The sequence below is a fragment of the Macrobrachium rosenbergii genome, chromosome 4, assembly GCF_040412425.1.
Source record: "Macrobrachium rosenbergii isolate ZJJX-2024 chromosome 4, ASM4041242v1, whole genome shotgun sequence".
Classification (NCBI taxonomy): domain Eukaryota; kingdom Metazoa; phylum Arthropoda; class Malacostraca; order Decapoda; family Palaemonidae; genus Macrobrachium; species Macrobrachium rosenbergii.
In genome coordinates, this window is record NC_089744.1 from 5967501 (window position 1) to 5980000 (window position 12500).

Sequence of the window (12500 nt, forward strand, 5' to 3'; positions counted from 1 at the left end):
CTTAGCGTCCGTGCAAAATCTTGTCTCAGTCAGCCGGAGTAATGAGAGATGATTGGAACTAAAATGCCGTGAATGCAAATGAATCATACGTTCTGCAAACTATGGTGGATGCCGTTAATGAAAGCCGGGGGTTAGCAAAGTTACGGGGATGTCAGCGTCGATGCTTGATGTTTGCATTTCATTTCTACCTCGCACCTGCTCTCTCTCTCTCTCTCTCTCTCTCTCTCTCTCTCTCTCTCTCTCTAACACATACATACACACACACAAATCGCCTATTTTTATTATTTGTCTTGCTTTCCCTCTATAACGCCACCTTTTTTTAATCGCCAGACCTCTCTCTCTCTCTCTCTCTCTCTCTCTCTCTCTCTCTCTCTCTCTCTCTCTCTCTCTCTCACACACACACACACACACACACACACACACACACACACACACACACACAGTCGCCTATTTTTATTACTTCTTTCTTACCCTCTATAACGCTATCTTTTTTTAATCTCTCTCTCTCTCTCTCTCTCTCTCTCTCTCTCTCTCTCTCTCTCTCTCTCTCTCTCTCTCTCTCTCTCTCTCTCTCATTAACAAGTGCCTATTTGTTTCGTTTCTTTCTGTCTCTATATATCGCCATCTTTTTTTTTATCACCAGGAGCCTCCTCTCTCTCTCTCTCTCTCTCTCTCTCTCTCTCTCTCTCTCTCTCTCTCTCTCTCAAAAACGAAGCGAATGTTATTACCCGTAGGAATACCTTCAACGTTATTTGACCGGAAACGCTTATTGCGCACCGGATATCCCTACATATATTATATTTATCCAAATAGGTACTATAAGCCCCATCCTCTCTCTCTCTCGTAAACGCAATTATCATGCCTTTTACTCTCCCCTTCTTTTGTATGCATGAGTGTGTGTGTTCGTTTGTCTGTATGCGTGATTGGATGAACTACGACTGTACTAATTCTAAACTAAAGGAAGGAAAGTGAAACAAATAGAACGTCGGAAAAGAAAGGGGAGAGAGAGAGGGAATAAAAAAGTAAAAAGGGAAGTGAAGCAAACAGGACACGGAACAAGAAGGGAAGTATATATATATATATATATATATATATATATATATATATATATATATATATATATATATATATATGTATATATATATATGTATGTATATATATTATATATATATATATATATATATATATATATATATATATATATATATATATATATATATATATATATATATATATATATATATAGAGAGAGAGAGAGAGAGAGAGAGAGAGAGAGAGAGAGAGAGAGAGAGAGAGAGAGAGAGAGAGAGAGAGAGAGAGAGATGCTTTTTTTCCGTGTGAGCTGCATCTGAATCAAACGCAAAATTGCCGACAGACTGGCACCCTCAAGAGTACGATTTTCACCTTTGTTCCCACAGTATTATCAGGAGCAAAGACGCAGAATCTTGCAACTCCAGGGATTACGGGCGCTGACACCCGATACCAACGGGAGATGAATGAGAAAGGGATCTTACTTCTGGATCACGAAGCGACGTATCTTTGCCCTGCAGTCATTGATACGGTTTTTCTGTCCGTGATGTCTCTATGCCGAATTACGCTCGAGGCATGCTGGGGTAAAAAAAAAAAAAAAAAAATGGGGGTTGGGAGTTTGTTTAAGATGGAATTGCGAATCGTGTCTGACTCTCCAGAACGTGAATGAAAAAAACAGATTTCATCATTGAAAGAAGCAAGTTATAAAGTATTTATTACGAAAATTAAACTTTTAAATTTCTCTAGGCTGCTTGAGGGGTAATGTGCAGTCTCACTGGAAAATTCTTGCATAAGCATTTATAACTGTAAAAGTATTTATAAGTGAAGTATTTTGAGAAAAACATAGACAGTAAACTTTTACATGTGAAAAATTCAGTTTTTTTTTTTCATTGTACTTTTTAGTTTTCTGCAAAAGAAAACTAATGAGATGGCTAAGTGTCTGTCCGTCCGCACTTTTTCTGTCCTCCCTCAGACTTTAAAAACTACTGAGGCCAGAGGGCTGCAGATCGGTATGGTGATCATCCACCCTGCAATCGTCAAACATACCAAATTTCAGCCGTCTAGCCTCAGTAGTTTTTATTTTATTTAAGGTTAAAGTTAGCCATCATCGTGCTTCTGGCAACGATATAGGTTCCAAAAACACATGCCAACACCGGGACGTCTCTGAAAGTTTCATGGGCCGTGACTAAGAGTTTCATACCGCATTATACGCTGTACAGAAAATACGTTTGAGCCGAAGAAACTTCGGTTTATTTTTTACTTGTTTTTATTGTCAAGAAAATTATGTTGACCTGTAAAGTATGAAATTTAAGAATGCAATTTCAGTTGACGCTAACTTCTCTGAAATCAGTGGTGAACTTCATCATCGACTGCTTATGGGAAACATAAAAAGAAATCGAGGTTAAGAATAATAAAAAGAAAGAATTGACAAGAACGGCATCTGAAGAATTGAAAGATGTCTCTTCCATTGACAGTAAGCGTGATAAGATTCTACCACAAAAGTTTTTCCAGGGAGAAAGTATTCTTTAAAGAAATATGCTGGACTCTTCGATATTTAGAACCTTGGCACTGCTTCAGTTATTATAAATAAATAATATTAACACTCAAATTAGCGACTTAGTAGTCAGTTGTGGCTAAAAGCTTCCATTAAACGCTCACTTTACCAACATCAGAGGAATTTTTTTGATGTTCAGGTCTGCATGAAATCTTAAAGGTCGACATGTTTTGATAGCATACGTATGGCTGATTTTCCTCATCGAAAATTGCATTTTTTTATGTATAAATTGAAAAAAAAAAGTCTTCCCAAAGAATTTTAATGTAATTGGAAAGACAGATATCCATGACCAGTACCCATTTCAGAATCCATCCCCTCCACAATATCTGATTGAAATCTGTTTAGAACTCTTTTGAATAACTTGCGTTTAAGCGAACACAGGCACTGCATAACCAGACGGTTCCCGTACCAGGTCATCAGACCAGACTTTCATAGATCAAATCAATAACAAGGCGCACTAACGGTGAACATATAACCTTGAGCCAACAACCAATATCTCCCATACGGCCGATTTCTTAGCTCTAGTTACAAAGCACAAGGGAATCTGGATCGTCTGAATCAATAGAAAGTACGAAGGCCGATTGGTGCAGCCGCACCTTCAGCTATGCAAGAACCACAATTTATATGGATAAACTGGCGTTGACAGGCTCTTTGGATGGTAATCAACTGCTATAAAGGAATATCCAAATCAGTACGTGAAGTCTTCAGGGACAGGTCTTATTGGCAGTCTAATCTGTCTTTCTGTTTGAATTGGACATATATGCAACTGTAGGCAATGACTAAGGAATTTTGAAAGACAATAGAAATAAGTTTTTTTAACATAAAATTGTATACAGGTACTAAATTCTGTAATATGATTAACTTCACACCCACACGTTTATAAGAGCTAATTCAGTAATCACTACGGATATTTTTATCTTTTTTATTTTTCTATAAATTCCTTTGATTCGGTTTGATTCATGAAATGAACTTAAGAGTCGATTACAGTTTCATCAGTAATGCTTGCATATAGTACAGTAGTTTTTTTTATCTCGTATTATGCGTAATTTATTATGTGTTGCACACTGACACTATCATTCCTGCAAAGATCTATTGTAAAATATATATTAGTAAATATATATATATATATATATATATATATATATATATATATATATATATATATATATATATATATATATATATATATATATATATATATATATACAGTATATATATATATATATATATATATATATATATATATATATATATATATATATATATATATATATATATATATATATATATATATATATATATATATATATATATATGTGTGTGTGTGTGTGTGTGTGTGTGTATTGTATATATCTATATCTATAGCTTAAAATAGCATTAGAATAGATAACTTTAATTTCGATGTTTTCTGTTTCATAAATTGATTGTTAAGACTGCGGGTAAAAGCAAACATTTCCCCCTTTTTCCCGTGAATAAACCATATGTCCGTAAAACACTCGATTGTTACCGATTAACACATTATTCCATCAGATGACGAAGGTGACATTTTCACCGGACATACGATCTTAAATGGAGAACTAAAGATGTTAAAATACCGTTGAAATGATATATAGCATTACAGCGGGCGTTATTCCTAAGGAAATGGTAAAGTGAAGGGTTTAGATAAGCTAATACGAGCACCTGAAATGAGATAAGATGAATTTTTCTCTTTTTTTACTTGTTTCCATTGACCAAAGTTCATACCCCGAATATTTGCACAAATACCCGAGTTCACTTTTATTCTTTAACAAAAGAGCCGTATAAAGGACTTCAAGGAGAAATAAGTAATTATTACAGTGTAGTAACATTGCCATTGCCATGACCTTGCTTAAATTACTGCATTGCCAGTAAACGGCACCACTTTAAAATCGAGAAATACTCGTCAATTCAGTGCATGAACTTCACTTACGCCACTGTGAGTTATCGTGAGTGGTATAAACATTCATTTCCATTTATCTCTATGCTGAAATAAAATTGATGCACGAAGAACAATCCTGTCATGTGTAGTGAAATAGTATTTGACTATTTCACCTGACGTGGATATTTAGAATGTGTAACATCTCATGAATTTAGCAAAGAAAAAATATTAAAGAAAGGACCCTTTCTCTCTAGACGACGCCCACTAAGCTGTTTGGCTTTTTGGTAAAAAATAATTGTGCCCTAAGACTCTTCCAGAACATCAGCTTTAAATGGAAGACAAATATTGTGCATATTTTTTTTTACCTTCTTTTTTTGGCTGAGACTGGGTCTTTGGACGCTAGTTATTTTCATTATTTTTTTTTAAGTAATGATGAGTATTAGGATTTTTCCTTTATATATTATTAGTAAGAAATTTCAATAATATCCTAGAAATTGTTCTCTCTCTCTCTCTCTCTCTCTCTCTCTCTCTCTCTCTCTCTCTCTCTCTCTCTCTCTCTCTCTCTCATGAACTAATTAAAGTTCCGTGCATCTAACAATAATGAAACGTTTCTCACTCGTGTTTTTGTTCTGGACTTATAAAAAAAAAGGATATCGTCAACTATTAAAAAAGTTTCAAAATCTTATCACGTGTTTTAATTAGTATCCTGGGGCCCGGACGTTTAAAAGGACAAAAAATTAGTAAAACCTCTCACATAAAGGAACTTTTAACCTTCATTATTGCATTGTTCCGCTTTTTGTCGACCAGTCAGCTTTCAGGCAGTTTGTTTTAGAGTACAGGATTTTTTTATATATCATTTATCATGCCTCGATAACTGTGTACAAGACGTGACATAACAACCAGATGTACCCACATACATAAATTTTACGTAGACAAGAGCACTTTATTTCCTCCCTTTCAATTATGGTTTGCTTAGCTGATGAGGCGATTCTGCACCGATGAGGGGAATCAGTGCCGCTATTTGCTGCAGATGGGTCCTGTCAGGCGCCAAATTTAGTGTCAACACGGATGGCAGTGAACACATAAAAACGCCCTCAGATACTGGGAGGTACTACACTCTCGTATGCATTAGGCCCTCCACGTTCTTGTCCACGGATTATCTTGCTTGGAGTTGTCATTTAGGGAACAAAAGCCTTTTGGAGTACAATTTCTTAATTTAGAAAAAGAACTCTTCCCTTTGCGTTGTGCTGTTTTTTGCTGATGTGTTAGATTCTGGACAGGTTTTCATCGTACATCTTGCAGTGCCTTACAGTGGCTACGTTTCTACTTTTAGGTGTTTCATATTTAATGTAATAAGTTCTTGAATCTGTTTTTTGTGAACTTGACATTTGCATTCAAAATTTGTTCTTAACTAAATATACGATTATTGGTCCCTTATCTATTATTTATACATAATTTTATTCATAACACTTACGGATATTATCGTGTAGTTCTTTCAGTCAGTAATTTATTAAGGAATTTTAAGGAATTTCGCAGAGGCCCTGTGCTTCGCGCGGCGCATGTTTTTTATTACTAAAACCATTCTTATTTGATAAGCCGGCATTGTATCATATTTTCACTTCAAGATTCTGTAATCCTTGGTAACAGCACACTTCGAAGTTTTAGAACACCTCCAAGTTGTTTATTGTAGTGGCTATTGTACCCAACCGCTGTTTTTCGCAGACCTTAAAAGCGTTAACTAATTCTGCCCAGATGCTAGGGATTGTTTGCTAGGCTTAGCACTTTACTGAAGTGTTGATATAAAAGTCACATTTTCTAGAGCAGTGGTTCTCAACCTTTTTTGGCCCGTGCACCGTTTCACAATATGTCAGAACGTCGTCTCCCCCCAATTTTCCAAAATTGTCTCCCTCAAAAGGTGCATTCCAAATAATAAACATATAATATAAAAAATCGATGCACACTGCGTTTTGTGTGGTCCTAGAGCCAGTTTGAGCCTGCCAATTGTGGTCACAGTTCCTCCCCTGAAACTCTGAAATTCCTCCCTAGGGGGGAATTCCCCCCCCCCATTTGTTGAAAACTACTGTTTTAGAGCTTTTAGTCTATCGTTAATATTGTTTTCCGGCCTGGATTCTGAAATCTTAATATCTTTATCATTTAGGAAAAAAATGTACTCCTCCACATTAGTTTTTAGATTGTTGTATCTGTTGTTATTCATAATAATAATAAATATAATAATATTAATAATAATAATAATAATAATGAAGCTGATGGTGTTTTCCTCTGTCCCATATATTTTCAGAGAAAACACCATCAGCTTCATTATTATTATTATTATTATTATTATTATTATTATTATTATTATTATTATTATTATTATTATTATTATTAAAGATACAATGCGCAACTGGAATACAGTACTTACAAGCTCTGGAATAAGACTAGCAGAGGTCAACATCAAGAGAGGGATCTTTCAAGGCGACTCACTGTCCTCACTACTCTTCGTAGTAGCCACGATTCCCATGACAAAAATACTGCAGAAGATGGATGCTGGGTACCAACTCAAGAAAAGGAGGCAACAGAATTAACCATCTGATGTTCATGGACGACCTCAAGCTGTATGGTAAGAGCATCAAGGAAATAGACATCCTAATCCAGACTGTGAGGATTGTATCTGAGGGCATCAGGATGGAATCAACGTACAAAAAGGCAAAGTAACAACGACTGAAGGGATAAAGCTACCAGACGGGAAGAGCATCGAACGCATAGACGAGACAGGATACAAGTAGGTGGAAGGAGAGCATATAAAATACCAAGAGATGAAGAACACGATCAGAAAGGAATATTTGCAGAGACTTAAGGCGTTACTCAAGTCAAAATTCAACGCCGGAAACACGACGAAAGCCATAAACGCATGGGCAGTACCAGTAATCAGATACAGCGCAGTAGTGGAGTGGACGAAATCTGAGCTCCGCATCATAGACCAGAAAACTAGAAAACACATGACAATACACAAAGCACTACACCCAAGAGCAAATACAGACAGACTATACATAACACGAAAGGAAGTGGGAAGAGGGCCACTAAGCATAGAGGACTGCGTCAACATCGAGAGCAGAGCACTGGGACGATATCTGAAAACCAGTGAAGACGAGTGGCTAAGGAATGCTTGGGAAGAGGGACTGATAAAAGTAGACGAAGACCCAGAAATATACTGAGACAGGAGAATGAAAAACAGAACAGAGGAATGGCACAACAAACCAATGCATGGACAGTACACGAGACAGACAAAAGAACTGGCCAGCGATGAAACATGGCAATGGCTACAGAGGGGAGAACTCAAGAAGGAAACAAATGAAATACTAACAGCGGCACAAGATCAGCCCCTAAGAACCAGATATGTCCAAAGAACAATAGATGAAAATAACATCCCACCCACATGCAGGAAGTGCAATATGAAAGACGAGACCATAAACCACTTAGCAAGCGAATGTCCGGTGCTTGAACAGAACCAATACAAAAAGAGGCATGATTCAGTAGCAAAAGCCCTCCACTGGAGCCTGTGCAAGAAACACCAGCTAGCTTGCAGTAATAAGGAGGGTCATCTACATACATATAATAATAATAATAATAATAATAATAATAATAATAACTATCTTTAATGAAAAGTGGCGAAAGAGATTTTAGGCTATATTATAGTTATTGTTGCTAAAGTTAATAAAGGATGGATGCCTCTGCCTTCATTATTTCCCTACTTTATTTCTTGGCTGACACTGATTTACGTTTACAATTTTTAGGATTTTTTGCTCGTTTTTTATTTTCATCTTTTGCTTAGTAAACTGGTTTACTCGGTCCTTCGTTATCTTACTTTGGAATGTTGGTATTCGTTGCAATGGCAGTTTACTTACCAGTTTGATGTTTATTCTTTCTCCATACAAATGCGTGCATATCTTGCATAATAGCAGCCTTGAGTTTCAATAAACGTTACCATTGGTATCATTATTTTCGTCATCATCATCACTGCAGCAGAAGTATTGTTCCGATTCATACGTTGTATTTATGAAATCACTTTATACTATTTATACGGAGAATCGGTTACAAGCACTTGCAGAACGAGAGAAATCATCAGCACAATAAACAAGCAGAAAACTTAGATTTTTCCATTGTAACTTTACTTCAAAAGAAGAGAGAGAGAGAGAGAGAGAGAGAGAGAGAGAGAGAGAGAGAGAGAGGCCCTTATTGCCATTCATTCCCCCTTTTGATGTTGCACCTTGGGCGTCTAACAATATCAGCGGTTGAAACTAATGATGAAACTCTTCTTGTCTCCTGAAGGCGCAGTCGGCTCTGATTTACGACGCTGTTCGGGTGGTGACGGAGGCGCTATCAAAGCTGCTGCGGAAGATGAACGATGGCTTCCACGAATCGCCTGGTCTCACGCCCCCCCAAAAGATGAGCTGCGACCCAAACCTTAGCGACCAGCCTATCTGGGAACACGGGGAAAAGATCACACGCTTTATGCGCAAGGTTAGTCGTCATAATCCCCGTATCCAGTCGTATCGAGGATATATATATATATATATATATATATATATATATATATATATATATATATATATATATATATATATATATACATAGTATGTATATATATATATATATATATATATATATATATATATATATATATATATATATATATATATATATGTGTATATATATATATATATATATATATATATATATATATATATATATATATATATATATACATATACAGTATATATATATATATATATATATATATATATATATATATATATATATATATATATATATATATATACTATATATATATACTGTATATATATATATATATATATATATATATATATATATATATATATATATATATACATATACAGTATATATGTATATATATATATATATATATGTATATATATACTGTATTATATATTTACACACACATGCATGCATACATACAAGGACCTTGATAACGGTAGCCCAGTGCTGTGCCACTAAGTTAAGGCATGAATAGATGTGTATAGTGTTAAGGATCTTAACTGATTAAATTATATAGTTATAATATTAATGAAATATAACCTCACGTTTACCCTCATGTAAGACTAACAGGGAATATATCCCTAGCAACTGTGTAGTTCAAAGCCTTTTCGTGGTATTTTGAAGGAGTATTGTACTTAATTGACTGTGACTGTCGCCATCTGTTCGTACTGCGTATAGATACGATGAAAATCTAAAAAGATTCAATTGGTATTAGAGTCATACAAAGGATGGAGAATATGAGGATCTCTTGGACAGATACCCAGATGCTGTCCCAATCTTTAAGCAAGTGAAAAATGCGCCGAAGTTTCTTCGGCGCAATCAAGTTTTCTGTACAGCGTATCATGCTGTATGAAACTCAGCCACAACCTATGAAACTCAGCCGCGGCCCATGAAACTTTCAGCCACGGCCCTGTGGTGGCATGTGTTTTTGGCAACTATACCGGTGCCAGACGCACTATAATGCCTAACTTTAACTTTAAATAAAATAAAAACTACTAAGACTGGAGGGCTGCCATTTGATATGTTTGAAGATTGGAGGGTGGATGATCAACATACCAATTTGTAGCCTCTAGCATCAGTAGTTTTAAAGATGTGAGGACGGACAGAAAAAGTGCGGACGGACAGACAAATAGCCATCTCAATAGTTTTCCTTAACAGAAACTAAAAAATGCTATTTTTTTTTTTTACTCGAGGCCAAATAATGATTGATAATTCTCGTATTAAAATGTATTTTTTCTGCAAGGGGATGACGAGTCCGTGAAGAATGCACAGCTTGGTCATACAAAAATCCGCAATTGATATCAGTCATTACTGAATTAGCCGAGAAGTTATCTTTAAACCATTATACCTTACACTAATGCACAAAAGAAAAAATAAGATCAAATAAAATTAAATTAGCAGGAGATTCCGTCCTATAGAATATCCCACCATCCTTTATGAGACTCTTTTCCGACACTCAGTAATACCCAAAGCAATTTTTTATCATAAAGCAACTATGAACATTCCGATATTACCAGATTACACAGATCAAGATAAGAGAGGTTGAACCCATGTTGGACGACGGCAAATTTATATACGGATTTTGTTATCAGATAATATCTTTGGTACAAAGAGAAAAGTAAACTTCTGGAAATATGTGATATTTTTACTCTTTTCTCAGTGGTTATATTGTTACTGATACTGAATTTGCTATTATTAGTAGTTTACTTCTAGTAATTCGGCTGCTGTTATTTTACGACTTTGACTACTACTGCCGTAACTGCTAGTATACGAAATGTGTGTGTGCGTGTGTGTCTGTGTGTGTGCGGGGATTTGTGTACGTTTGTGAGTGCAGGTCTAAAGCGTACTTGAAATACTGGAAGAAAGGTAATAAAATGAAATTTTATAGATCCATCGCAACCGTTTACACTGATTGAACTATCTTTTACAGCCGTGTTTCTTAAGAGGAAGCCCAAGTAAGAGACACTCCTCTTGCCATATTCATCAAAGATACGGCTCGTTTGATGAAGTAATTGACAGACGAGATGCGATCCGTCTCAATGCTTCCGACAGAAGCCTCTTTTTCCCACTTTTCTTTTCTCCTTTCCGTCTTGTGTTTGTACTTTTTATCTTAGTACTTTAATTATTATGAGTTAGATGGACTCTTAATAAAGGAAATTATTTTACAAGGAAGTAATGGTTAAGACTTAGATAAAAGAATGGTAAAAATGTTGAGATAAAGATGATTCTAGCTAGATTAGATGGAAATGATGGGCTCTTTATAGAGGATTTTACAATGAAAATGGTGATTGTAACAATGAAGTTGATCAATGATTAGATATAAATGATTGATTTTTATGATTAGGCTTTGAGGGTGTCTTCCTTGATTGATTTTAATGTCACATACCATGAATAAGAAAGTAAAAGAGAGAAAATGCAAAAAACACCGAAATCATCAAAAAGGAGCCGATACGGTACCGTCGTTGGACCTAAAAATTTGTCAGTACCACAGTGAGAATGATAGCCAGTCACAGAATACAAAATGTCTAAAAAAATATGGTGAAGAACGCTTTCACGCCTGTAAGCCATCTCCATTTCACGATTCTGGGAATAATGGGAAGAGGAAAACCTGACTAAACACTGCTCTGCTGCTACAGAGGAATCATTAATTGATTATAAAAAAAAAAAAATTGAGAATAACAGTCAGTGTCAAATAGAGAGAGAGAGAGAGAGAGAGAACTAGTATTATAAAGGGACGAAAGCGAAACTTACAGCCTTTAAAAATGGCTTTTAAATAGAAGTCAGAGGGCGTTGAAATAATCATATTTTTGTACAATATACGGGTTTTTAGTATAATAGTTTTTTTTTTTTTTTTACAGAAATTGAGTTAGATGCCATGATTACCATCGCTTTCTCGCAGTATTATTTACATGAGAATTTTTGATAGCATAAATGGGCTATAGGAAAAGTTGTACTGTTAATTTCAGTTGTTAAAGGGCTTACAAAATTTGATTACTGTTAACCACTTAATTCAATTGACCTAAATAGCTTAAGCTTCTAGTACGTATTTCGCCATAGTAACATAGACTTGTGCACAATTTGCATTGCCTCTGATAAGAAAATAAACAGTGAAAAAACATGTGAAATGATAAGCCTCACGACCTTATTTCCGCATCATTTATAAAACCAGGTATTATGATATAGGAGCAGATTCTTCCGGGTTACGAACGTAGAAAGTAGTCATATAATTAGTTTGGAAACGAACTACATGACAGGTATGCCGGGCATCCATTCATAAATTTAATTTTCTATGATTACAGGTGGTCGTGGAAGGACTCACAGGTAACATAAGCTTCACCGACAAGGGCAAAAGGAAAGACTACTCCTTAGATGTCGTTGAAATGACTTTTAACAGCGAGACCGTCAAGGTACAGTATTTACAGAATATTAGTTAATAGTATC

The 12500-nt window shown here is 35.5% G+C and overlaps 1 protein-coding gene across 2 annotated transcripts in view; it reads left to right on the forward strand.

Annotated features, from left to right (window-relative positions):
- Nucleotides 1-12500, forward strand: part of LOC136830185 (glutamate receptor 1-like) — a 445402-nt gene that overhangs the window by 367118 nt on the left and 65784 nt on the right. For both annotated transcript variants that reach the window (XM_067089464.1, XM_067089455.1), the window contains exons 8-9: nt 8811-9002; nt 12359-12466. In XM_067089464.1, coding sequence (XP_066945565.1) covers nt 8811-9002; nt 12359-12466 — 300 coding nt within the window. The remainder of the gene's footprint in view (nt 1-8810; nt 9003-12358; nt 12467-12500) is intronic.